This window comes from Furipterus horrens, unplaced genomic scaffold, assembly GCF_987537825.1.
Source record: "Furipterus horrens unplaced genomic scaffold, mFurHor1.1.pri manual_scaffold_3, whole genome shotgun sequence".
Lineage (NCBI taxonomy): Eukaryota > Metazoa > Chordata > Mammalia > Chiroptera > Furipteridae > Furipterus > Furipterus horrens.
In genome coordinates, this window is record NW_028327173.1 from 126,533,908 (window position 1) to 126,561,501 (window position 27,594).

The 27,594-nt window shown below is 41.7% G+C and overlaps 1 protein-coding gene across 1 annotated transcript; it reads left to right on the forward strand.

The window, feature by feature from the left end:
- The first annotated feature begins 563 nt into the window (after positions 1-563).
- Positions 564-26,654, forward strand: EGLN3 (egl-9 family hypoxia inducible factor 3). The gene is made up of 5 exons (XM_090271855.1): positions 564-1,144; positions 21,820-21,939; positions 23,510-23,646; positions 25,391-25,464; positions 26,342-26,654. The coding sequence occupies exons 1-5, from the start codon at positions 788-790 to the stop codon at positions 26,371-26,373; spliced, it is 720 nt and encodes a 239-aa protein (XP_090127981.1). The 5' UTR covers positions 564-787; the 3' UTR covers positions 26,374-26,654.
- Positions 26,655-27,594: the final 940 nt, after the last annotated feature.

The following is a 27,594-nucleotide window of genomic DNA, read 5'->3' on the forward strand; positions in this document are numbered from 1 at the left end:
AAACGTTAATTTTAGTTAAAACTGAATTCCTCTCAGTATTTCAGGGGCTTGAACCTCCTGATCTGAGTCAAACAGCAGAGGAAAAGGGAATAAGAAAAGGCACGAGGTAAAGCTAGAAAGAGATCACTGTTTAATATACATATAATTTGTTCCTGAGTTTATTATTTTGTTCCAAAGCCTGTGAGGTGACCAGCCAGAACGTGGCAGTCAACTGTGCTGTTAATCCCATTTATATTTTCAAGTTTGTTCTTGAATTTTATGCAAACATGTGCACATCTAGGGCATTCTAAAAACTCCGTCTGTTAGCCAGCCTCTCCGCTAGCCACAAACAACCGAGGCTGTTTGCTGTAGAGCCTGGCGTGGGTGACAGGCCGGGGTGGGGGTGGGGGGAAGGCGGTCCCGGAGGCGGGACAGGGGCGGAACCCGGGCGGGGTCAGTGACGCGCCCAGGGGGCCGGCTGCCTAGCTGGACCTCAGCCTCTCCCCGCCTGGGGCCGCCGCTGCACCATTGGTCGCTCTGCGTCTCCGAAAGGGGCCCTCTGACTTCTCACTGGGTCACCCGGTCGTGGAGCTCCCCACAACTCTCGTTGGTCCCTGAACTGGATCCCTCTTTCCCAGAGTTGCGAGCAACTTTCCCCTCTCCGTGGCGCTGCGTTGGTTCGGGGACGCGGTCAGCCGCAGGTAGCTGAACCCCGGGCCGCGCTACCCGCGCCTCAGCTGCGCGCGCCCATAGGTCTCTCACTCCTAGGTGCACGCTGGGGGTCCCCGAGCTCGGCTGTGCGGGCGAGATGCCCCTGGGACACATCATGAGGCTGGATCTGGAGAAAATCGCCTTGGAGTACATAGTGCCTTGTCTGCACGAAGTCGGCTTCTGTTACCTGGACAACTTCCTGGGCGAGGTGGTGGGCGACTGCGTCCTGGAGCGCGTCAAGCAGCTGCACAGCGACGGCGTCCTGCGGGACGGCCAGCTGGCCGGGCCGCGTGCGGGCGTCTCCAAGCGGCACCTGCGGGGCGACCAGATCACGTGGATCGGGGGCAACGAGGAGGGCTGTGAGGCCATCAGCTTTCTCTTGTCCCTCATCGACAGGCTGGTCCTGTGCTGCGGGAGCCGGCTGGGCAAATACTACGTCAAGGAGAGGTCCAAGGTAGGACGCGCGGGCGCCCGCCACTGCTGCAGCCCTCAGGGACCAGAGGCATTCGGAGTCCGTTGTCTGTCGCCTTCACAGGGCTACAAGCGAACGTTAGTTTTTAACCAAGAAGAAGAAATGTCAGTCTGGTCTTCCCCCGCCCCCCACCCCACCGGCCCCCCGGGAAAATCCATGTAAAAGACTTAGGTTTATAATTATAATGACCTTCTGCTAACTTTGAAATAATGACTCCAGTAGGTGGTACAAGCCGGACAAACTGGCTTTTTGATCTGATTTTAAGACGTGGGGGTTTTCAAAGGTCCAAACGAGGGACAGATTGTTAGAAACATTGTGTATGATTCGAGACACACGTGAGCTCATGCTCTTAAATGTCTACTTTAAAGTCACGTAATATTGCCCTTCATTGATTTCAAAGGTGATTCCTCGAACTCACTCTTAAAGAATTTTGGAAGCAGCTGTGATTTTGCAGTATGCATTCTGTTTGTGGAATTTGGCAGGTATGGTAAGAGTTTACCCTGTGAAAAGTAAAGCTCCTCTTCACTTCTGAGTGCTGCCCTTGGCTTGTTGCACCCAGTACACTTAGATCATGTACTTGTTAAAATTCTCCCACCTGTCATATACTACCACCTTCCCTTTCCTAACTATCAGTTGTTGGGGAAATAGACTCAAAACCACCAGTTATGTGATCAGGAGAGGATAGTCAAATACCCCTGGAAAGAAATCATGTTTTTGTTCACAACCAGAAGTGACTCCCTGGGTGGAAATTTATCTTGGAAACATTTACAGGTAGATTGGCAGAAATATGGGAACGTGTAGTAACCATGTACATTATTTTGGGGTAGTCTAGCTACACAGTCTTTTCTACAAATGATAAGCCAGCCAGTTTTCCAGTGGCAGTTCTGAGAGTGACTTGCATTTCTTTTATTGTAGACTGGTCAAGGAGCACTCAGAACTGTAGAAAACTTTTACTTTATTTAACACAGCAAAGCAAAACATGCTAGTGTGAGAAGGAAGGTGAACATTCCCCTGTGTACCATTCTTTAACCACATAGGTTGTATTTCTCAATTTAAGATTGATCCTGTGATAACATACCACTGTTGTCTTGTTTGCCCCTTAGGCTGAGAGGAACAATCTTCATACAGGGCAAGTGGTGAAGACTGGAAATGTGTAGAAATGAAGGGGTTGGAGTGGATGAATGGAGCAGAGGAGAGACAGATTGCTGTATACCTTTCAAGTAGGAGGACAAGGATAGAGTATCTGAAAGCATCGTTATTAATTTGACACAAAAAGTAAATCTTAGAAGAAAATGCTGCTTTCTAACTTCTACTTTGACTTGGGGGAAAATTCAGAATTGGCGGGACTCAGTAGATGATTGATGGTAGTGTGCCTTTATTTTTCTTCTGTCATTCGGGTGGTGGATTAGAAAGCTGTTTATCTTGATTAGTCTTATTTTTGCACCTTGCCTGTCTGGGGGCAGGGTGGTGGAAAGGAGGGGAATGGCTAGCTTCAGTATTACAAAGGAGCTTGTAGCTTCAACTTGAAAGAGCTGATGACTTCTTACCAGTTTTTAAAATATTCCTTTAAACTTAGGTATTAGGAATCTCCCCTCATCCCCCCACTCTTTCCCCAGCATTCTAGGAACAGAATTTGCTCTGAGGGAGGTCAGAATTAATTGGTAGAAAGAGGTCACTAACATATTGGAATGTTAAGTATTTTTTTAAAGTATATTTTGTTGATTATGCTATTACAGTTGTCCCATTTTTTCCCCTTTGCTCCCCTCTGTCCTATACCCTCCTTCCCTCCAGCACTCCCCCAACCCCTTAGTTCATGTCCATGGGTCATGCATGTAAGTTCTTTGGCTTCACCCTTTCCTATATTATTCTTAACATCCCCCTGTCTATTTTGTTCCTACCAATTATGCTTCTTAGTCCCTGCACCACTTCCCCATTTCTCCCCCTTCCCCATCCCAGCTGATAACCCTCCAAATGATCCCCATACCTAAACATTTTTATTTAGCTTTGGTAGGGGTTTAGGCAAGAATTTAACTCCACAAATTGAATGAAAAGCACTGTGTGCGTCTGGCTGTGGAAAAAAAGATCTATAGATATGAGTTTCCATTATAGATGATCTTCTGGATAGAGCAGATAACTCTTCACTTAACAAAACGTGACTTGTGAATTGAAAAGAGAAATTTCATCTTTTGTCCACTGAAGACACATCTATCTATCCATACCCAGATTTCCAGCTCTCCTTTGGTTGTTTTGGCACAAAGCTCTTCATTCCTTCCCTTTAGAAAAACCACCTCTAGATTGGGGTATTCCCAACCAATTAGAACCAAATGCAAACCAGGCTTGAGCAAACAATTGTAGTAAAATTCTTTTAAAAGTCTGATTTGCTTTTATAAAGACGTCTCCAGAGTAGAGTCTGTGACCTTGGGTCCCTTGTTTGAAGTTCATTGTTAAAGCATTGCAGAAACACATTCCATTTCTACATGATTTATATTAGTTTCACCTTAATTTAACCTTATTTACTTATCTTCCTTCAACTGAGTACTTTACTCTGTGCTGCTTTCCAGAGTAGTGGTGTAGACCCAGTTTCCTGCTGTGTCCTTCAGGCGGGTTTTCAGAAAAACTGAATGTTTAAAAGCAGTACATGTGAATTTACCTTAAACATTTATTTGTAAGTTTTTATTATGAAAAATTTTAAACATATATTATTTCAGAGAGGCTAGTATGATGAGCTCCCATCACCCATTTTCAACATTAGCCAATACATACATTTATTTTAGACCAGTTGGTTTTCATGTACTTTAAATTTCTTGGGGTTGTGCTTATTAGTGTATTGATCCTGGATTTTTAAAGGTCTTTGAATGATGTAATAATGCCCTTTGTTTCAATGAAGCAATAGCAAAGGCATTGGGAATAAGACAGGAATAGAGACCAGAATTGAAATTGAAATTGTGGAAGAATATGGAAGGAAATATTAAAGGGTTTCCCCTCCCTGCCAAAAAAGTTATTACTGGTCAGAATTAAACTAGGTCCACTGGTTGGAGAAAACTCCTAGGGAGCTGAATACTCTCTGGGAAAGTGGTTTCCATAATGTAGTACAGCAATATGGCGCCCCCTAACTTCAAGCATGATTATTGCTTTCAGGCTATCAGAAGATTTATCTGTTACTTCCTTCGGAGAATTTAGACCATATCCAAAATAAATATTGGTTATAATTTGCTCCTTTTGCTTTGGCTGCCTAGAAAATGGATGCTTTCCAGAGAACATGTAATTTATAGAACTGAATGTCCTTCTGCTTGAAGCATCTCACTGTAGACTTACTAGTGAGTAACTAATAATAATAACTACCTTTTAATGAGCAGTTTGCTCTGTCTGGCACTGTGCTAATAAGCACTTTACAAACACTGTCTGTCTGACTTAGTCTTGAGAACCACAATCTTCAGCAAATTGAGTGATTAAAGCATTTTCCCAAGGTCACAAAGTCAGTGGTAAGAAGTAGTGTATCATAAAAGTTAGCAAAAAACTCATAGACACAGACAACAGCATGGTGATTCCCAGAGGGAAAAGGGGGGTGGGGGAAGTAGAAGAGGGCAGAGGGGGGAATAAATGATGAGGGAAGGAGACTTGACTTGCCGTGGTGAACACAATACAGTATACAGACGATGTATTATAGAATTGTACACCTGAAACCTATATAATTTTATTAATCAGTGTCACCCCAATGAATTCAATTAAAAATGTTTTGGGCTTAGGCTGGGGGTTACTGACCTTGTAGCCTTAGGTAAGTGCTCAATTTTTACCAAGTGTAAAATTAGGGATAATAATACCTTAAAGCTTTTCAGGGAGGGAGCATTAAATAAGATAAGGTACATAAAATTCTTAGTAGCTCTGAGCCTTTATAGTGTTGTAAGGCTGTAAGTGGAAGATTTGGGGTTCTAATCAAGTACTGTCTGACTCCAGAGTCTGTGTTCTTGCCTGTGATGCTCCTACTTTTCATCTTTCCATTTATTCAGCAAGTGCTCAGTCAGCGTGGGGTACTGCGTAGGACTTGGGGGTACAGAGGTAAAGAGGCATAATCCCTGCCTCATGGGGCTTAACATTCACTTATGCTTTTGAATTGTAGGGTCCTCTAGTCCACACTTGATTAATTCTCAAGGCTAAAACAGAAAAAGGACAAACGCAAACATTGAAGTGGGTCAGCTAAGTACATTTGAGGAAGAAAATGGAGGGCTGTGCTAATGTTTTCCTATTGTTATTGGCAGGGAAAGAATTTGTTAATAAGGTTGGTTGTTAGGATCCCTGACTAGAGTAGTTTTGGATGATGAGGTTGTGGGGATCAGTCCTCCCTCTGGAAGCAATGCAAGGAAGTGATGAAACAGCAATAAATTCTGAATAAAAGAAAATGCAGAGTGCTCGGTTTGTTCCTTTGCTGTTTAGCAATAACAATTTTGACTTACCCTTCTCACGTGATGTCAGGAATATCCATTACTCAGTGGCGCTTTTCAGGGTTGCAAAGTACTTTAAGCAAAAATGGGATAATGTGTTTTGAAGATCTCTCAGGACCCAAGTACAGGAAATGCAGTCATGGTTCATGACTGGAGCCATGACCTACGAGCCAGAAAGTCCTCTGCCTCAGTTTGAGATCAACAGATACTTGACCAACGTCCTAGGCTCTGCTTTTTCTTCTCTTGGAGAAAGTATGGTGGTCTTGCCTTGGCTCAGGAGACCCATCAGTCTTGGTTGGGGATAGTAGTGGGGCGCGTGGAATCACATGTCACAGATACGGTTGCAAGGACCCATGACAAGTGCAGCTCTTAGAGCACAGGGTTTAAGAACTAGACACCATAAATAGTGTCTCTGAAATTAAAATCTTAAAAAACCTATCTGTGAATGAGGTATTTTAGTAGGTGAATTTTAAACACTGAAACATTTTTCTGTAGGATGTGAGTGATTCCTATAAAAGCTTTTGTATTTAAAAATAACTTAGCTCTTGGAGGAAGGAAATTAATCCAAGGAAATAATTTATAGAATAGAGCCTCGGTGACAGCAAAGCAAGTTTCTCCATTGCGTGGTTTTCATAGTGTTTTTTGTCTCTTGTTGAATAACACTTGGGAACAAAGAAGGTAGGTGTGGCATGATGTGTGTGTGTGTGTGTGTGTGTGTGTGTACTTTATAATTTCTTCTGTCCAATTTTGGGCCACTGGCCACACAACCACAACTTTATCTGCTTTTAGTGAAGTAGAAAGTCAGGGGGGTATCAGTTTAATTTATTCACTGACAAATTATGAAGTGTCTTGTACTGTGGTAGACTTGTAAGTGGCTGGGGGAAGGGAGGTGAAAAGTGATTTTAAGACCGCCCAAGGAAGCTGGAAGTTGAGTGGTGTGAAATAATTGACACCAACTTTACTTTCTGTTTTTCTGGTTGAACAGTCTACTTTTACACTGATTAGTCATTTTTGTTTCTCTTCTTCAGGCTTTCTCCAATGTCTCTATTTAAAATTAAGCCATCACAGTAAGTTACCAAAACTATACAGGATTTTAATAATACAGATTATTAGAGTTACAGAGGTATCAGGAAGCACATCTATCCAATCCCTCCATCATTCAGCAGTTCTTACATTTGGAGAGCTGAGGTCTCGTGCAAGTTCTTGAGATGGAATTGGGGTGGGTCTTGGGCCTAAGCCAAGGTGCTTAAATGAAGAGAAGCTAGCCTGGCTGAGGTCTCTCCATAAGTCAGGTAGACTGGGAGACAGGGTAGGTAGGTTAATTCAGCTGCATCAACTTTTTATCTGGGAATTTTAAATATAATTCTGACTTAAAATGGAAAAACAGCCTTTCATGGAATTATGTAAGTCTACCTGTGCATTTGACTTTTGGGTGTCATGAACTATTTCCTTTTCTGACCTCACTCAGAAATTTGTGAATTCTTTCCTGATTCCTGACTCAGGCTAGAAAAATTTCAGATTTTATAAATAACAAGCAGCCTTACACATTACAGCTCCATTCTGAAAACATACCATGTATGGAAGACTACTCTGATGAAGCTTCAGGTGAGGGTGGGGTTTATCCCATAGTGAGCAGAGCACCTCTGAGAAGCATTTCTAAGCACCCCAGCAGTGTGCATTTCATTAAAAAGCTCAGAGGACATCTCACCTGTGGGCTGCATTTGCTCAGTTTGGCAAGGCTTCTCTGCTTTGGACTCACCTTGCAGCCGCAGGTAAATTAAATGACATTTCCACCCGTGCCCATTGACTACCCAGGAGCAGCTTGCAGATTTGCACTGTGGAGAAGGTTATTAATCCTTTGTTAATTATTAATATAGCAACAGACTAGACTTGATAATTCTTTTGTAGCTGTTAACTAATATTGCCCCAAGAAATGGGTGTCATTTTTTCCATAGTGTTTGTCAGAAGCACATGTTCTGACCATAACCATAGTTCAGATGTATTCTGCTGGCAACTGCCATGGGTGCCCAGCCGGTAGCTGAATCCAGAGGCAACGGAATTGTAAATGTGACAGACAAATCATTTTATGGTGCCAGACTAAGGAATTCGGCTTTGGCAGACTGCCAGGGGCCATTGACTTGGCTTAGATTCAGAGCTGTGTGTTCATTTGCCAAGTGAGATAATTTAGCTTGGTTCATTATACATAGAATTTATACCTTGTTTCCATCGATTATTTCAATCTTAAACCAGTATGGCACTTACCTTAATTTTGTATCTTCTTTTGATATTGGGATTTGTGGATGAGTTTCTATTTTTGTTTTTGGTAAACTGGTAGTGACTGAGTGTTCTATTTTTCTACCCCTTGCCCCAACCCAGTCCCAGCCTTGCAGACACATGGGTTTGCAGTTGTATAATGCAGGCTTTCAGATATTGTGCTGGATTCATTCTGTACCTCCTGAGTGTACTCAGTGTTCAGTACAATGTCAATACCTCCTTATTAAGTCAAGCCGATTTTTTATTCTTTAGGAGGTACAATGATCGACGTTTCTCAATTTCTGGAGTAAATGTACCTTTCTCACGTGAAATATTGTTTTCCTTCCAAAATGTCGCCAAAATAGTGTTATTATATAAAATAATTTCAAAATACAAATAATATGATATTAGTCTTGATTATTTGCCAGTGGGAAGAAGCCAAAATGAAAAACTGAATTTCAGGTGTCAGTGGCATCAATTTTTGGTTCCCTAAGGGGAACTTGAGGATGTTTTGAAGTATTCAGGATAATACTCCTCTTCTTCTTCTTCTTCTTTTTTTTTCAGGATTATAGTCTTCTATTTGAGTATTGCTTGGAAGAAGTAAAGATACAGTTTTAAACAGTCTGAACATCTTTTGGAGCATGCTCTGGGTTCTCCAGACACAGAGAACATGAATCTGCTTGTGCTCCTCCCTTCATTTCCCCTCCATTTCTACTCATCTATCTAGTCAAGCCTGAGGGATTATTACTCAGAAATCGCAATACCCCATACAGAATTGACAGTGAGTCTTTTGTTTGTTGTTCATTTGTTTTTGATGGCTCTTTTCCTATTCATATTGTTTTGTAGGTTAATTTGAGTGATCGGAGTATTGAAGACAGGAACATGTAATATTATTGACCAAACTTTTGGCTTTTCTTGTTTCTTAGTTCCACTGTGGAACGTTAAGTTTTCCTTTTTTTTTTTTTTTTTTTACTAAATTTTGTTTTGCTTTCATAGTAGAATTCTTTGAGGAGGAAAGTATTTTAAAGAGACTTAGTTTAACCATAAATCACCTGCTTTTTGTTTTCATTCTCCCTGTAATCCATTTTAATGTGCTTTTGTCAGAGTGTAAATGGTCCAAAGCCCATCTCTAATCATGCGGTCTTCATGCTTTACAAAACCCAACTGGGCTCTGTCCCCATTGTCTACTATACATGCTGAGCACTTCTGAGTGTGCCATTGCAGGCCCTCTGCATCTGACCCCAGCTGACCCCAGCTGACCCCATTGACCTTCCTCCACTTAATCTCCTGCTCACCGCCTTCCTTCTCTCCCAATCCCTGAAATGCTAGGAATTGACTTGCAGACATCCTGAGCTGCCCCATTGTCTTCTACTCTTCAAAATCCATTTTAGTGCCTTCTGCATGAAGTTTGCCTCTGCTCCCTAGAACTCTGTGGGTGGCTCAGTCCAGGCTGCTCCGGTACATTTATTTCTCTGACTGCTAATCCTAACCCCACATTTACTTAAACGTTCCTTTAAGTCAGAGCTTATTAAGCTTAATATATGCTTTTAGTACCTTGAACAGTCCTTGGCAGTTCATAGGTGCTTGTTGGCTTAATTTCATCTTCAAAAGGAACTTTGATTTCAAAGGATGTCAGGATGTCAAAAAAAAAAAAAAAAAAAAGTTTTGTGGCATGGTCTCTAATTTGATGTCAAAGTGTTCAAATATTTTATTACATTAACATGTTATAAAGGACCATCTTAAAGGAGGGACTTGGGCTTTGTAAGGTTTTTTGCTCAGTTTTGGAATTCTATGCTTGTCGCTAGAAAGTCACACCTGGATCCCACAGCGCATTCATACAGGTCTGGTTCAGAGAAGCAAGAGAAGCCCATGGACCATGAGGCCTGAGTCCTGACTTATGCACTAGTTCAGCCCCTGGAAAGTGGCATCTCAGGACCTCCATTTCCACTTCTTTAGGAACGAGTTTGGTTTTTATTTTTATATTTGAGCTTAATGTAATCAGAACCTACTAGTATGCCCTAGCATGACTGTTGTACATTTTAAGTCATCTCACTGTGACCTTGGGGAAGTTGGTTCTCTGAGCCTGACTTTTATAATGTGGATACAATAATAAATATCTGCCTCCGGGATTATAAGGAATTAAATGAAAAGTGAGAATAAATCTTCATCTGAGAGGGCCAAGGGGTGCTTTCAGTGCCTCTCACTGGATTCCGGGAGAGAGCTGACTACCGACAGTTACCCCCGGTGAAGACTACTGACATGACAGTAATCCTCAGCAATGCTACAGAGTTACGACTGGAATGTTTCCTGCCAGCTTCAGGAACCACACTACTGAGCCTGTGCCAGAAACTGCCCCAGGACTTCCTCTTGCTTCCTGCTCTACCCATCACCTCCTGGTCCCCAAATTAGTAGTGCAGCTGACTCACTCCCCGTTCCCTTTTCTTATCTAGGGTAAGACATTGCCCCAGAACTCTTGGTTTTGCCACAAAATAGATGTGAGTCTCAAAGTGTGGTTCTCAGCATTACCTGGAAACTTGCTGTAAATATGAATTCTTGGGCTTTCCCCCAAATCCAGGGAAACAGAAACTTGTAAGTCCTCCTGGTGATTCTCATCCATGCTAATATTTGAGAAGCACCAAGTAAAATGAATAGGAGGCTAACTGGGGATGGTGCTGGTTTCCTGCAGTTTCTCTATTACAGTACAAAGAAAATCAGAGTTCAGCCATTTGAGCAGAGCTGAGGTTATTCATTGCTGAAACTAAAAAATGCATGTATTTTTAGTTCAGGTTGGATTTTTTGAGAAAAAACACCACACGTTAACAGGTTAAGTGTACACACACTTACTTTTTTTTCTTTTCTATTTTTGTACTGATAAAGTTAATTTTCGAGACCCAGAATTGGAGTGAAATTTGGAACTGATTCCTGTTGTGGTGAACAAAGGGGAAAAGTCTTGGCTAACGACTGCAGAGTATTGCTCCTCCATGTGTATCTAACAGTCCTACAAGGAGCATGAGCTGAAGGCACCGGGAAGAATGAGAAAGAATCATAGTGATTTTGGATGAGCAAAAATTAGACAGTAGTGTCTTGTGAACAGATAATTCTTTGTGCATTGAGCATGTAACATGTGCTGACCGTGATCACCACACAGAAGCCTAAGGTGATTTGTGGCCCTCCTGGGAAAGATGGCCTCCTAAGAGAGAACCCAGAAAGCTGGTGTATGTGTTGTGTGTGTGTGTATGTGTGTGTGTGTGGTGGGGAGCTGATAAATGAATTCAAGTTATGACTAGGCAGAGGTTGGAAAGTATCTGTCACTTACCTTTCCTACCTCTGCATGGAGGGCTTTGATTTCTCAGTTAAGGATTTCAGCCTGTAATTGGAAAGCCACAGAATCATCTGAGAACTCTGTTGCATTATCCTAGAGTTGAAGGCAGACAATTTCAGTCATGGTCACTCTGGAAATAGTAACACCTATTCTGAGTTAACAAAATTTTCCTGATATTTTAGAAGCAGTGTTTAGTGGTGGAGAGTCCATGCCTAAGTCTGTAATGTCCTGTAAGTTACTTTTGTCTGCCTCTCGGTTTGCGTATGTTTGTAAAATGGGGCCTGTATCTCACTTGGAGGAACATGGGGCAACTAACCATTCCTGTCCCGACCCCCTCCGCCCCGACTCAGAGGGAGGCATGCCTTTATTTCTAGTCCCTTCATTGCTCCCCAAAATACTTTATACATTTCTCTCAGAAGAGCTTTTTGCTTCCTACCCCTCTAAGAGGTCTTCTGGATCTCACCCCTCCTGTAAGCCACCTGGGTCTGTATGCATTGTATTCTCATTAATGTAATTTTAGAAAGTTCTGTATGCAGTGACTGCTAATTAATGTGGTAGTAGAGAGTTAAGTTCTTCTCCATGCTCCTCCAATACGCCTTTAAGGACTGCAGCGAGGTTGTCTTCATTCACACCAGATCCGATGGCAAGCTCTACAACCTGGCCCGTCTACGAGCCAAGACCAAAGTCAAAGAGGTGCTCATCCGTGAGATGCTCTTCGCCGACGACGCAGCCTTGACATCACACTCCGAAGAGGGACTCCAGCAGCTAGTCACTTGCCTTTCCCACGCATGCAAGGAGTTCGGACTAGCCATCAGCCTGACGAAGACGAATGTTATGGCTCAAGGCACGGGGACTCCCCCATGCATCACCATCGACGGATACACCCTGGAGGTTGTCAACGACTTCACTTACCTCGGGTCCACCATCTCGAGCTCTCTGTCAGTCGACTTGGAGGTCAACCGGAGAATCGCCAGGGCAGCCACAGTTATGGCCAGACTGAACCGGCGAGCGTGGAACAATTCCAGCCTCACTGAGAAAACCAGACTGCGCATCTACCAAGCCTGCGTACTCAGCACTCTCCTCTATGGCAGCGAGACGTGGACCACCTACGCAAGGCACGAAAGGAAACTCAACAGCTTCCACATGAGGTGCCTGCGACGCGTCCTGCATGTCGCCTGGCAGGATAAGGTCCCCAACACCGAGGTGCTGAAGCGAGCCAATATGAGCAGTTTGCATGCAGTTCTTAGTGAGAGACGCCTCAGGTGGCTCGGCCATGTCAAAAGAATGGATGCAGGCCGTATTCCCAAAGACCTCCTCTACGGCGAGCTAGCAGAAGGCAAGAGGATGACAGGGCGCCCAAAACTGCGGTTCAAAGACATCTGCAAAAAGGACATGACACAATGCTCCATCAATCTCAACACATGGGAAGTTCAAGCAGACGACCGCCTAGCCTGGAGGCTCGCGGTCAGGCAAGGTACGTCACGCGCGGAGGCTGCGCGCCACGAGGAGGCGGCCCAGAAAAGATCGAGGCGGAAGCAGCGTCAGCAGCAGCAACAACGGCCATCTGCCTTCACCTGTAACAAGTGCGGCAGGGATTGTCACTCCCGAGTCGGACTGCACAGCCATTCTCGGCGGTGCAGATAGACTCTCAGGAAGCTACGCCATCGTCTCTCGAGACGGACGGCTGCCGACGACGACGACGAGAGAGTTAAGATGTCTCCTAAACAAGTTTTGCACTTGAGTGAGGAAAATCTAGCTCATCTTGTCTTCCCAAGGGAAATACACTTTTGTATTTCCTTAGAAATTTTTACTTGATTGCTCACTTATCTTCTAGCTTTGAAACAAGTCTGAAAACCTTGGCTGGTGGAGAGGCTGCTTTCCTTGCACAGACCCTGGCAGGGGTAGAGCAGCCAGGGGATAGGACTTGAGCTGACCAATTGCATTTGAAGCAGATATGGGCCCTGCAGGGGCTACAGAGGGTGGACAGTGGGATCGAGCTTGTCCTGCAGTGTGAGAGCTGAAGCAAAGACAACTTGGACAACTAGTGCTTTGCCACAGGATTCAGAGTGAATTCCTTTGCTCCTTGCTTTTGTTCCCTTCCAACCCCCACCGTCCCAAGCTTTTAGTTCACAGACTCAATTCCAAGCACAATCATATATATATATATATATATATATATATATATATATATACATATATATATATATATTGCATTTTCTGATTTTCTATTGTTATGGAAAGGATGATAGGCCAAAGTGAGAGGGACTCAAATACTTCAAGTAAAATTGAAGTTCCTTAAAAAATGGGGTGACTTGGTTAATGGTTAGTTAGACATTAGATAAGTTGTCCTGGCGGGCATGACTTGGTTATTAAGACCTCCCACTCTGCAACCAGACTGAGTGGTTTACCAAACCTCCTCTGCCTCAAGTTCCTCATCTGTGATATGGAAGCAGTAATGGTTCCTGCCTCATGGTTTTTATGACTGTTGAATGAAGTAATATTTGTGAAGTACATAAACCAGTATCAGGCACGTAGGCAAGTGCAAATGTTTGTTCAGTTCTAACTGATTTGCTGTGTGTCATTTCCTTCATTCAGCAGATATATTTTTCCAAGAGCAGAAATGCAAATGTAAATATAAGATCTGGTTTTTTAGCAAGTTCTTTACCTTTATTTTTTCCAGCACAGTTTCAGTGTGCCAAGTTAATGCTCTTAGAATTCATTGGGAATTGCAGGTGAAGTGTTTTCCTGGTTTCTATTAAAAAGAACCTTTCCAGCCATTTTTCAGGATGTTTTGATTGGTAACTATATTTTATGTGGTTTACGCATTAATAAAATCTTGTCTTGCCATTTGTATTTAAGTTATCATAGATTCCCTAGAGTATTTTGGGATTTGTTGCAGATGAGAATTTAAAAACAACCATATTCTGATAATCCTACAGTCAAAAACGTTCTTTTTTTCTGTTCCACTTGGAACCTTTAGAGAGCTGCAGGTAAAGTTTCATTTTTCAAATGAGGTTGTTCCTCACATCAAAGTTAAATATCGTGACTCCCTACCCACAGGTAGCCTTAAGAATTACTCATGAATTTGTTTTTCGATAGAAGCAAGATAACTTCTAGGTCCATATAACTTCCAGGGTTAATGACTTCTGCTGAGAAGTGAGTAGTGTGACTCATTCGGATGACTGCTGCTCACCTTCCCCCCAACCAGGAGATTAAATGAGATGGTATGTGTGAAGCGGCCCCCTAAAGTGCCACTGGCTACACGGGTCCTCAGGAAATGGCAGCTATTAGATTTGCAGAAAGGTGTCAGAACGGTTGTGGTTAAATGCCTTTCTTACTGTCCTTAACCCTGAGCCTGGCCAACTTCTACCGAGTTCATAATTGCAAGGAAGCCCTTTATTCAAAACATTTCTCTGGTGACTAGGGTAGTGACAGGGGCGGGGGGTGCTCTCCTGTGCATGTTCCCTCCGCGTCCCGGCTGTGTGCTGGGGTGTGGGCTGGCTGCCACCCTCACGCAGCGCACGTAGCCCTGTCACTCAGCCGTCACCCAGCTGGCCCCGAGCCAGGCCTCTGTGGGAAGGGCCGCCTTCCCATACCCAAGCAGCCTGTATTGATATGTCGATGTTTCCTGTTCTGTTTACTGTGCTTAGTTGTGGAGCTGGGGCTGAATCCTCTCAGAGGGGAGGAATTAACCACAATTCTGGGAGGAATGACAACAGTCACTTAAATTCCAGGCCTCTCAGAGCTTCGGTGGCTTCTTGGGGGAAGGGTGATTCACATAAGTTAATGCACAAAGTGCAGGATCCCCTAGAGTGGAATCTCGATGTAGAACAGTTAGACTTCACAGGCCTCTGATTCCTCTATAATTGTGTGTGTGTGTGTGTGCCCGCACATTTTGGGGGGTGGGGGTGGGAGCCCAGCTCTTTAATGAAGAATGTCACCGCACTATTTTCACCGAGCTAGGAGAACTAAATAGAAAGTTTCAGAGTCTTGGTAATTGTTGATGGTTATTTGGATGATCCTAAATCTAGGAAGCAGTAAAACAAGAGCAGTGATGAGAAGGTCTCCTGGGGGCAGGTTTTCAAGTGAAGGTGGTACAATCCCTGCTCAGGATGCTCTCCCTGACCGGGAGGGGTGGGCAGACCCACTTCACCAGAGCCACTGAGAGTTGCTTGTAACATCTTACTGAAGTTCCTGCATTACAACAAAATTTGGGTATGAGGGCGTGATGATTTTTGTTCTAAATTGGAGGTGAGCTTTATGTGTGTCAAGCAATGTTTTGGTGGTGCAGGTTCAGAGAGAGGAGTTTTTAGTGTAGATGGAGGGCAAATGAAGACAGAAGTAGTTCTCAGGGTAGAAACACAATAGTATAAAGTATTATAGAAAACAGTAGAAAATATTTTAATGAGTAACTTGGAGTTGTTGAAAGGATTACAGTAAGTCCTCAATGTTGTCAATAGGTTCTGTGACTTTAAAAATGAAACTATGTATAACGAAACCAATTTTACCATAGGCTATGTAATCTACACAAGAGTTAAGTTCCTACAGCATCTCATCAATGTTGTAATGAAGTGACTTTGTAAAGGACCTGTTGTATTTACCTGACACATATTTGACTGGTGTCCTGAATCTTCAAAATTGCCAGGTCAGATGCTAAAACATTGGGAAAGGGAGTGTGGTGACTAGACACAGCTCATGTTGTTGTCACCAAAAGCCTGTTTCCTAGTTCCTTCTCATTTTTTACCTTGGTCTTGAAGGGGAGGCTCTAGGAGGAAGGAAACAGCTGGGTTTGTTCTCCACCAACAAGATAGATGACAAACAAAATGCCAGGAGAACTAATGACAGTTTGCACAAAGTTCCCTATTTTTTCTCTCACACACCCATGCTATCTACAACTAATTTCTTTATGCCAATCTAGATGAAGTTATAGAGTGAATATGTAAAAATTCTAAAGCACTTTGTAAGCTTATGTGTTGTTCATCATCACATTGAGAGCTTACTTTTTTGTTCAGTTTCATACAAAGGAGGGGCCTGGCAGCATTGAGAACTTCATCAGATGACATTTTCTTGAAACTGTTGGAGAAAGCTTTGCACAATTGTCATCAGCTTATGAAGATGCCTTGTGAATATTGTGCTGTAGTAATTTAATTTACATGACAGCAATGGGTCCCATGAGGTGTCCTCGAAGAGGACATACCCCTGAATCAGGAAGATGAGGACAGGCTAAGGCAGTCATTCCAGCTGGCTTTCCACGGCCTCTGGATTTAAGTTCCTTGCCCTTGCAGAAGATTTGAGGAGTTCTCTCACTCCTTGTCACAGCCAAATGGAAAATAATAGAAAATGACATTTTGGTTTAATTTATGTTTAGTTTTTTTGTTTGCTTTTTTTTAGAGAGCAAAACTTGCAAAACCCATGCCTCTTCCAGTTTTTTTCTCACTCCAGGCTTTCCTATGGTGTGCTTCTATACAGCACTTTGAATACATACAGATATTTTTATTTTTGGTTTTCGTTGAAAATAGGAAAACTTTTATGTTAGAGCTGCTGCTAGCACATGTAGTGCCTTTGGTCCATTTTTTGTTTGTTTTTACTTTTAATTTTTGCTTTATTTATTGTTTTATGTTCCAGTTTTTAACACCCCCTCCAAATGAATTACCACATGGGACCCATTCCCCAGCAGTGCCTTTGTAGTATAGGACATAAAGTGTACAACCCTGCGGGAGCCCTACTCACCGTCCACAGTAAAAGTATGTGTTACAATATGTGCTGAAAACAAACCACCCAGAAAAATGACCCCATGAGTATAGTCTTTAGCACCTCCACCCATAGCTGACTAGAACATTGGCAAGTTTGTCACCCAGGCTGTTGTCACCCGAATATAAATTAGACCCATATTTGGCCAGAAAACTTCAGCTCTTACATTCTCCACTATGATGAGTTGCTTGGTAGGTTTTCCAAGCTAAAGAAGGTATGTAGTCTTGTGTATTTTTTCTCAGCTCTTTCTACATCTAATTCTGCATGTAGTTAGTGTCTTATGGGGGAGAGGGGAGGATCCTGGGTCCCCTTTGCTTTGTCCAGAGTGGACACAGGGGAAGGACTTGAGTGGAGGGAGCTTAGGGTTAGGCAGGTGTTTGGAATGTGGATTGCACTGCAGGATGAGGCTGTGCCTTTGAATAATAAGCATCTGAACCTGGTGAGGAGAGCTGGGGAAGGTGCCCACTTGCAGCTTAGGAGCTAATGCAGGGTAGCTGATTTCTTTGGAGATTCAGACAGTGATCTCAAAATATAGCCTGATGGGTTTTTTTTTTTTTTTGGTTTGTTTTTGTGGCCCTAACTTAAAAATTGGGATAAAAATATTCAGGAGCATTTAGCTACAAATCCAGTTTGGTTGTCTGATACTATCCTAAAATCTGAGGATTTTGTAAGACTGGTCCCTCATTGCAAAGGACGGTAAATTCCTTGGTGTAGGTAGCATAGCACGCACTCCAGAGTTCTGACACATACATGTATGCGTGATTGGTTTCAATTATTTATGTTACAACTGCCAAAAGATTTGAAGCTACAAAGCATTTAAGTAGAATCAGATCCCTGTAGGGGAGACATGCTGAAGTCCCAGGTGAGGGGAACAGAAACGTGCATATCATCAGCTTTAAAAATTGCTAAAATTGAGCAGCATAAGGAGTGTCTCCTTCAATCTTCATAAACCCATTTTACAGATGAGAAAACCGAGTTGTAAAGAGATTAAGCACAGGTTTATTTTGTACTTAGGTTGCATTTTATTCAAAGTATGCTCTGCTCAAAACCATTCATAGTCAAAAGAATCTTTACAAAGATTAGCTGGTATTTCTGCATAGCAGTTAGATGGGTCTTAGCATTTGGCAGTGGACCAAAATACCAGTTTACGGGTCACTCAGCCAGCAGCTTTAAAGTTATGCTATTTTGGGACACATTTAACAAAATGTATTCCCATTTATTCAGATTTTGCAAATATAGTGAGACAATTATTATTTCAATTTTCTGAGTTAAAATTTACATAAAATGCCACTTTACTATAACTTGTTCAAGATCAAGTTATACTAGTACACCTGTCTCCATAGTCATGGAGTGATGTGAAGTACTTGTCTATATGTAAAAATCTGTGTTTTTAATTGTTATTAGAGAAGTGGCGAGCCTAACCAGAGGCTGGGATAGGGCAGTTATACCCCCTTGCCACCCCCAGGTCTAAAATGATCGTCATTGCTACATGGATGGTGGAGGTCACTGATGACAGTTTTTTGAAATGGTTTATCTGTGCAATCAAGCTGTGGTTGGTTTCAATCAAGAATACTCTATTTAGGTATTGGAATGGAAATCCTGGACTTTCATTTTTCAACTTTACCTTTGTGATTGATGGTATCTGTTTTTTTATGAAGTCAGCTTACTAATAACCCTGATAGAACAACTGTTTTCTTTCCCACTTGTAGCATTTGGGGAGCACATTTTGTTACTCATATTTGGCTGTTAAAGTTTATATATCTGTGTACATCTTTAAAGAATACATACATATTTCCTGCTTGAACGTGGCTGCCTCTGTGTCTAGAGTACATATCTTTGGTCTGGGGCCAGCCTGGGAGCCTGGAAGGGGTTCATTCCTCAGCTAATTTTCCTTTGGCTACAGAGCTGTTGAGAGGCCTCTGAGGATGGTGGGAAGGGGGTCCATGCTGGGGTCAGAGGGAAGAATGGTAAATGCATAAGGGCATACGTGGATTTATCTGCATATCCTGCAATAGAACTATAAGACTACATTGTCTGTGCTTCTGTAGATCACACTGACATTTCAAATATTAATCCAGTCAGGAAGTTTTGGCAAATACAAAGTCTATAATAAATGAGACATCTTCCTGACCTGTGTCTGTGTCATTGCATGGCATGTTTGTCATATGATAATTAAAGTATTTTGGAACTGTTGTTGTTTTGAAGCATTTGCCTCCTTTATATACTCTGAATCCCTTCCCAGCTTGATGAGGTTTAAACAGCAGCTCAGTTGACCCAGTCAGTTTCTGGGGTTTGTCCCTGTCCTGTGCACAAACTGGCACATAAATGAGTGACTTGTTATTGACGTGATCCTTGCTCCTGAGTATGTCATAAGCCTCCTGGTTTTAGACTGTGCCAAAGACCAACAAATAACCGGGAATGTGCCCAAGCCAAGAGCCATCTCCTATGGCTCTTGTCCAGAAAACGCTGATAAAATTGACTGTATGAAGTTTCAGCAGGCCCACTGAGGCCCACAGCAATTTCTTTCCATTATTCCAACTTGATGCAGTGGCTTCTGGAACCAGGAGAAAGGGTGAAGATTTACTCTGGCCAGAGAAATTCTCTCTGTTCCTCTCCCTTGAGCAATCAGATACTTTGCTGACATTTAGAGGTTCTGTCCAACTGCTAAGTCCCCTGGAATGTGCTAGCTCTTTCTCTGTGTTTCACAGATATAGCAGTTCGTAAAGGATGCCCTTTTGTGAGTTGTACCTATTTTTTCAATATTTGAACCTCAATTGAGGCACTCATAATGTCCTGAAGAACGATGTCTCTCTTACTTTTCCTGAGATAGATGCTTAGATTGAGTTTTAGATCTCCTTGGACTGTGGGAAGCCATGTAACTCAAGCCCTTCTGTATAGGAAAGAAACCAAGCCTGGGATCACACAATTAGTCATAGAGTGAACTAAACAGCAAGCATCCAGACCACTGACCTTTTCTTTAGAATTTCGCTGTTTAAGAATATAAGTTTATGTAGCATTGATGGAGCGCTTTTTCTTTTCAGAGTTTCACAGAGGGGAGAGGCTGAGATGGTAATTATTTGTGGCTTAAATGACTTTCATTATTGGCTCAGTGGTGGCTCTCATAATCCTAATAGCTGCTTCCAGGGATGGGTAATTCCCTTGTCATTATAGGTGACTTCATTTATCTCTTCTAATGCAGCTGGGCCCATCATTTCTGTCTGCTACCAATCACCTTTCCCCAGGCTGTTATTTGCTTGGTGGTACCATCATTTGTTAAATCTTGATTGCAGTAGCCTCAAAATTCCACCTTTTGAAAGATGTTCAAGCTAACAGCCTAACTTTTCCTCTAAGATGACATTGCATTGACATTTTAGATGTTCAAAGGTAGGATATGGGGATTGCTAGCTACACAGGAATATAAAGTTTGATAGATATGGTGATTTAAGCTTTAAGATCACTGCAAAGTCAAGTTCCATTCAGCCTTATTGTTGTTTTAGAGACATGGTTTTTTTATGAAGTCAATATGCAATGTGTGTGAAGCCTTTAAAGCTATCTGCCTAATTCATGTCTTCAGGCCACTGCTGGGGGTAACTTGGCACCCGCGGCACTGAAGCTGATTCACTGAGTTACATTAGTGCATTAGTTTGGGCCTCTACCTGACTGTTCACTTTACCAGTATCAATATAACAATCCAGCTATTTATAAGAGAAAACACAAACTGGATTGCTACATGTATATTAGAAGATAGGTTTTTAAAATGACAGAAATCTATATTGATTTAGGTAGAATGTACACATACTTGTTAGAGGAAAGAGTCATTCACTAACTCATTCATTTATTTATATCAGATTTTAAACAGACACCTTCTATGTCTCAGGTACAGTTCTAGGCACTAAGAATACATCAGTGACCTAAACCGGAAAAATATTCCTTTCGTCATCTTATGTTGCCACTTCCAATATCTTCTCTGCATCTATCTCATCTCTATAAAAATATTTTAGAAATATAGCAGTGTCTGTGAAAAGAACTAGCTTTAGCACTTTACCTATGTTTTTCTGTTTCTTGCTATAATTGTTCCATTGAATGTTAGGGGTTTGTTACCCCCTTAATAGTAATTCTTGGTGGAATTTATAGTAACTTAATAGTAACTTTCAGTAGAATATTTAGTATGGCTTTCTGCTTTACTCCTCCACTTGGTAGCACTTGGGAAAAGGAAGAGAACTTCAGGTTATCATCTGATTTGATAATTATTAGTAGGAAGAAGACAAGCATTGAGAAACTAAGATGTGTCTGTGGCTTTTTCTATGAGCCAGACCTGACTGGTTCTATGCTAACAAGTTAGGACACAGCTTCCCATTGACCCTTCCCTCTTCCTTCTTTCCTAAGCATTTGAGGTAGCCTTACCTTTTCCTCTTTGGAGATTGGTTTCCATCTCTTTGTAAATGCAAATATCTTGAGCCCTAGTTCTAAGACAGCAGGTAATTCGGTGATTGAGGGGCACCTGTTAAATGGGCATAATCCCTAAATTCCATACCCAGTGATTCTGATTCTGTGGGTCTAGAGAGGGAACCCAGAATCTGCTATTTCAAAAAAGGAGGATTGAAGAAGGGCAGGCATCCTAATGAGATATATATGGGTTACTGTCTAAAATATTCTACAACTGTGGGAATATTGTTGAATCACTTTCTACTGGGCTGAGCCATAGGTATGACTTGGCTGTTAAGTCTTGTATGCTGAGGAGTCCAAACTTATGTACTGTACATCCAATTAAGATGCCAGCATCGCCTATGAATGTCACTTAGTACCCAAGTAGACTGTGTTACTCAGCTGTTCACCAATAGGAGAAGATTGTCTGAGCTTTGTTAACCATCTTTCTTGGGATTTCTTCATAGGCAATGGTGGCTTGCTACCCAGGAAATGGAACAGGTTATGTTCGACATGTGGACAACCCCAATGGTGACGGCCGCTGCATCACCTGCATCTACTATCTAAACAAGAATTGGGATTCCAAGGTACTTTGGATTAATGGGAATAGAGTGTGGGGTTAGAAACTAGAGGAAAAGAATTCAGATGACTTAGAGGAGAGTTTGGAGTTCATAATTCCCACTGATGAATCTTTTCTATTTTATATCTCCCCACCATGGTATTAGTACTAAAGCTGATGAGATGAAAATAATGGATATGAAGTGAATTTGGTGGGAGGTGGGTCGGGTCATTATTAGAATATGGAAGGAGTGGTTGATGAAGAGAAGGTAATTTGTTTTCTAGGTGTTGACATTTTTAGTGTAATCTAGAGCTGACAAGATTCTCAGTGCAGAATAAGACATACATTTTTCCCTTCCAGCAGCAACATTGAGAGAATTTCACAAAAAAATAGAACTGTAGGATATAAAACCATCCCCGAATGAGGTTGCCCACATAGCCTCTCTCTGGGTTGATACATCTCCCTGGTGGCTGCCTGCCATGGCCTACTATGGTCTGTGAATGCCAAAGGCTTTATGGTTTATTTTTGTATTTCTGAACATATAGATAGATAGAGATATGAAATCTGGTTCCACACTTACAAACATTTGTCTGAAATGTGTATCCTTTCTGAAAGTTAAGGATGATTTAGGAGTCTGAAAAGTCAGAACTTTGCAAGCTTATATGGCTTTTGAACCTTCTGCATCTCCATTTCCTGTTTATTAGGGCAGATGCTGGCTGTCATGGGCTAAGATATTTTATCTGGGGTCAGAAAAGCTAAACCTGGGGTGGGGGGGAATCCAGTGAATCAGTGGCAAGGCTTGTCTCTTCTCCCTATTCGGTAGCATAATCTAGAACCTATCCCTTAGTTGTCCTTTAAAATCTTGAAAGGTGGTATTATAAACAAGTGAGTAAAGTTGTTTGGCCAGTGATAATAAATTGCAAAATATGAAATCATTCCACAAATAGTTGAGTGCCTGCTAGTGCCAGGCATTGTGCTGTGGGGAAACATTGATCTGTGAGGCCTGAACTCTACCCTGCTATGGTTATCTAGTAGGACAGATTGGGTATACATGTGAAATGAAAAAGTAATTCAATTAAAAGAGAAAGATGTGTAATAAAATTACAGATAAGGTGGTCTGAGAGTTCGGAAAAGAAGAGCAGTTCTCGTCCAACTAACAAGGTCACATAGGAGCTAGTGGAGCTCAGAGGGAAGCTGTAAATTCTAATCGAAGGGGAGGTTATATGGAATTATTATCCTAGGGAGCTGTTAATATCAGATTGAACCATATGAAATTGCTGAGGCTTTTTGTAGGTCAAATTTGTTGAATATTGGTGATTCTGTACGATTAAAGCTAACAGAGCTCCACTTTGTGTCATGGGTTTCCTGATTGTGGGGGTGTGAAGGTTTTCTTTGGCATGAGGTGATTGAGGAAACAGCTCTAGCTAAGTCTGAAGTAAAGTTTAATACCAAGTATGAGGCTGAAGTAAAAACTTGGGAGTATATATGCTTAGAGTGGAGGTTGGAAGATGGCTTTGTTTTTAGACAAGTGTTAAATGTCATTGTTAACTAGCTACACGTGAAGCCAGGAAATAATCTACCTTCTTTGTGGCCCTCAGCTACATGGTGGCGTCCTGCGGATATTTCCAGAAGGGAAATCATTTGTAGCAAATGTGGAGCCCATTTTTGACAGACTCTTGTTCTTCTGGTCAGACCGCAGGAACCCGCATGAAGTCCAGCCTTCGTATGCAACCAGGTAATAACCAGGGCCACCATTCCTCTGGAGAAGTTTCTTGTACAAACCCCAGTTCCCAGAGAATTCTCTAAAGTTGTGTCCTATGCATATGAGGGCGTAACCAAACCTCAATGCTGATGGCAAACTTGATTGTAGTCAATTTTAATTGTCTGTAAAGTGGAAACTTTGCATTCTTTAGTATATAAAACCTAACATCAGTTTGTACTAGGACAAATTGTTTTCCATTTGATTAGTATATTGAATTCTAAATTTCCCAGAATGTTTTTCTCATCTCTCCTTTCTTTCCCATCCCTCCTTTCAAAAACCTTATGTTGAACTCCTACTATTCCTTGAGAATGTTGACTGTCACATGCCAGGAATTCTGTTTGGTCAACTCTGGATGAGTTTATGAGTTGCCAGTTGAAAGCAGAGAAAAAACCTTGAGAAAAGAAAGAGGAATTTGTTTTGAGTTCTATTCTTTTTAACCCTTTCCTTAGCATAAAACTCGTTTGGGCTCACTGTACTGATCATATCGCAACAATTGGATAGAAAATAATTCTGTCCTTAGAGCATGCATAGGAAGATTTTCAGAGTCCCTGAACAACTTAGTGTTGTTTAGTATTAATCTAGAAACTCAATATATCTTAGTTTTTGATTCTGCCTTTCATTTGCCTTTATTTTATGGCCAAAGCTATAAACCAGGCAGTACTGGAGTGCTGTGGGGTGCAGCTTGAACTGGAAATAGAAGCTGGGGCAAGGGGTGAGAACATGGGAAGAAGGATATTGACTAAGCCTTAACAGGCTTAACTAAATTAAATTCACATGTGTAAAGTTCTTAAGATTTATGTGTCCTCCAGAAATCACAGATCTGAGCCCCACACAGACTTGCATATTACGTGTCAAATTAGAATGTGCCCTAGGTGAACAGGTAACTAATTCAACCACCAAAGCCTGCTTGTGGCTTGTTTAATGGGGTACAATAATTAGACCCTGTTGTTTGTACCAGAATTCCCTCCTTATCCCACGGTCCCTCCGTGGCTGGAGTCACAGGAAACATTAGCAAATGTTGATGGGAAGCCTTTGAAAAAAATCAGGTGCTGTTGAAATCCGAGTAGTTAATAATAGTTATAAAATGAAACTTTTTGAAACTCATGCATGAAAGGACTCCTATTCCAGTCTATACCCATAGATGGGATAAAGCTTAATGAGAATGCAGCAAAAAGCTTGAGGATATCATTCTTCCATAGCATCCTTGCCTTGGTGTCCAAAACGAAAGACAGAAAGCCAGGAATTTTAGGTGTCCTGTCATTTAAATATGTTATTCTTCATAGGTTCACTCAGAGGTCACCTCCTCTTCTCTGTGCTCTCCTCACCAAACTGGGTCTCCCAGTCTTCAGCAGAATGATTCCTTTCTAGTCCTTTCTGTGTAGATCATTACACAGCCTGTAACATTGTTAAATTGCCTGTCTCCCCAGCTGAGCTCCTCGAGGAGGGGCAGATATCTTCACATGATCATTTGAATTCCCACTGCCCACCCTGATGCCTGGTGCATACTTGGCATTCCTTATGTGTTTTATTACATTTAAATATAATTGAAACCAAAGAAGTTTATTTTAAATTAAAATTGGGATGGACTTCTAATAATAGGGCATACTTTAAATGTTGTCTTTACAAATGACTCTGAGGGAAGGTTTGTAGGATGCATTTAAAAATTTTTTGGTAGTTCTTTTAAACCTCTTTTCTAACATCTGCTTATTTTTCACAGATATGCTATGACTGTTTGGTACTTTGATGCTGATGAAAGGGCAGAAGCCAAAAAGAAATTCAGGAATTTAACTAGTATGTGTTTGGTAATTTTCTGTGACTTTTGATCAAATCAATCCTTGACTTGTATTCAAGATTTTTTTTACATGTATTCTAATCTACTCTGTTCATCCTCAGCTGTGGCTTAGCTTCCTCTATAATGACATCTTCATGGGCTTAATCCTGAAACCCTAGCCTCAGCTCTGCTGGGAAAATCAGAAATGCAAAGGACATCCTTTGTGAATGCCCACTGATTGCATGATAGTTTATAATGGATTGGAAATTGTTAACTTTTTATTATTAATGTTCACCCATCCAACATAATATTAAATGTTGCCCAGGATTTTGGCACATTGCAAAGGAAATACAATGGAACCCAGCTAGAATGGTTAATTGATTATATCAGTGTGGGACTGTGAGTCCCAATATAAAAACTGGGCTCATATAATATAAACCGAATATAACTTAATAACACTCCTATTCCCCCTAACCAGTATTGTAAAAGGAGCATTTCCCAAAATATGTTGCAATGAAACACTGATCCCACTAGTCTTGCCCAGGTGATTTATGAGAAGGTAAATTTCTGGCCCCCCAGATATGGGAAATGCTACATCTTGCATCTCTCTCTTGAAAAGTTACAGTGCTCATTGGCATATTGCCCAAGAAAAATTAAGAAATCCTGCAGCAAAGTCATATGTAACATCGTCTAATTCATGACCCATTTGGACTAAATATCTATCAAACACTTAAGAAAACACATTTTGCTATAAGCCCTGTCGAGAGCCACTCTGCTCAGTTTTGTTCTATAAGTGGGGGAGTATTTACTGGAGGCTTTTTGGATGATATATGGGATATTAAACTCACCAGATATGACTCCTTACCCTCTTCATTTTCTTTTCTGTCCCCAACCCAGGGAAAACAGAATCTGCCCTCACTGAAGACTGATTGTGCTCCAAAACCCACTGGCCTCATTCATTTTAACAACAGTTCCTGAATTCTCATTAAGAGTTGAGTCCCAAAGAAGTCCTCTTCAATGAATTGGTGCTGAACAACCCCCCTACTGTTTGCATCATTCACATCCCTGTCTTGCGAATGGTACTTGGTGTTTTCTTGCCAAGACTGCATCCACCTTCGGACACTCTTTGCCAGATGAACTCATTATCTAACTCCAAAAGTACCTGCAGATGACCTCTGTGGCCAGAGGTTTATCTGATAGATTTGGTAACACTGTCTATCAAAACGAGAGCCCAGAAGCATGGGCGAAGGAACAAATCTTATTTGCACTTTATGTACACTTCCTGATTTGAAAGGAGGAGGCTTACAAAGGAAAAAAAAAATGGTAACAGATGCCACAGAGAGGCATCATTGAAGCCTTAATAGCAAGAAACAGGAATTTGTGTCATCTGAACAATTTCCAGATGTTTTTAATCCAGGGCTATTGGGGTTTCTGGAGAATTATCACAACCTAATGACATTATTACCTCCAGAAGGTGCTGCTGTCATAGTCATCCATTTATCAGTGTCCTGTGGGTAGGCACTCCTTTTTCCTGATCTACAACCTAAACTTTCTGCCTCTTCCCCATTTTACTGAACACATGACTTTCTCATCAAAAATGACACCACCATTTATTTTCTATTTTCACTTCTTACCTGGAGAACCTGATTCTTCAGAGGGAAAAACTAGACGTTAATTGTTTGGTTGCTTTGTTGAAATGAAATCTGAAGTCAAAGCAAAGGGAAAAAAAATTTACCTGGTAGTTTAGAGTCAGCAACCTCTGATGCTGGTGTCAAAAGACCTGGGTCTACTGATATACAACAAACGTGTGCATCTTGAACAATTTGAGAGCGAGATGGAGTTGGAAACGTGGACGTTCTCATTTTTCAGTTTTTCTTTTTAATGAGCTCACCCTTCTTTAACATAATAAGAAAATACTTTTTTAAAAAATAGGGTGCTATTAAAAAAGGAAATGGAAATAAACCAAAAAATCCTGAAAAGCTGTTTGAATTCTTTCACATTTTCTGTCCTGAGTCGCCTTTCTCAACAGACTTGACTCCCCAGATGCACTGTGGTAGGTGGTGTGGCTGGGACCATGGGCTTTGCCAGCCCCCTGGAGGGTCTATGCTGCAGCAAGCACAGATTTCCTCGAGAACTCTGTACCTAGTGCC

What these genes read in the sequence shown, in the direction of transcription:
- EGLN3 (XM_090271855.1), top strand. Translation starts at nt 788, where the DNA reads ATGCCCCTGGGACACATCATGAGGCTGGATCTGGAGAAAATCGCCTTG. An exon ending in ACGTCAAGGAGAGGTCCAAG is followed by an intron (nt 1,145 to 21,819) that starts GTAGGACGCGCG and finishes ATTTCTTCATAG; the next exon opens with GCAATGGTGGCTTGCTACCC. An exon ending in GAAATTCAGGAATTTAACTA is followed by an intron (nt 25,465 to 26,341) that starts GTATGTGTTTGG and finishes TCCCCAACCCAG; the next exon opens with GGAAAACAGAATCTGCCCTC.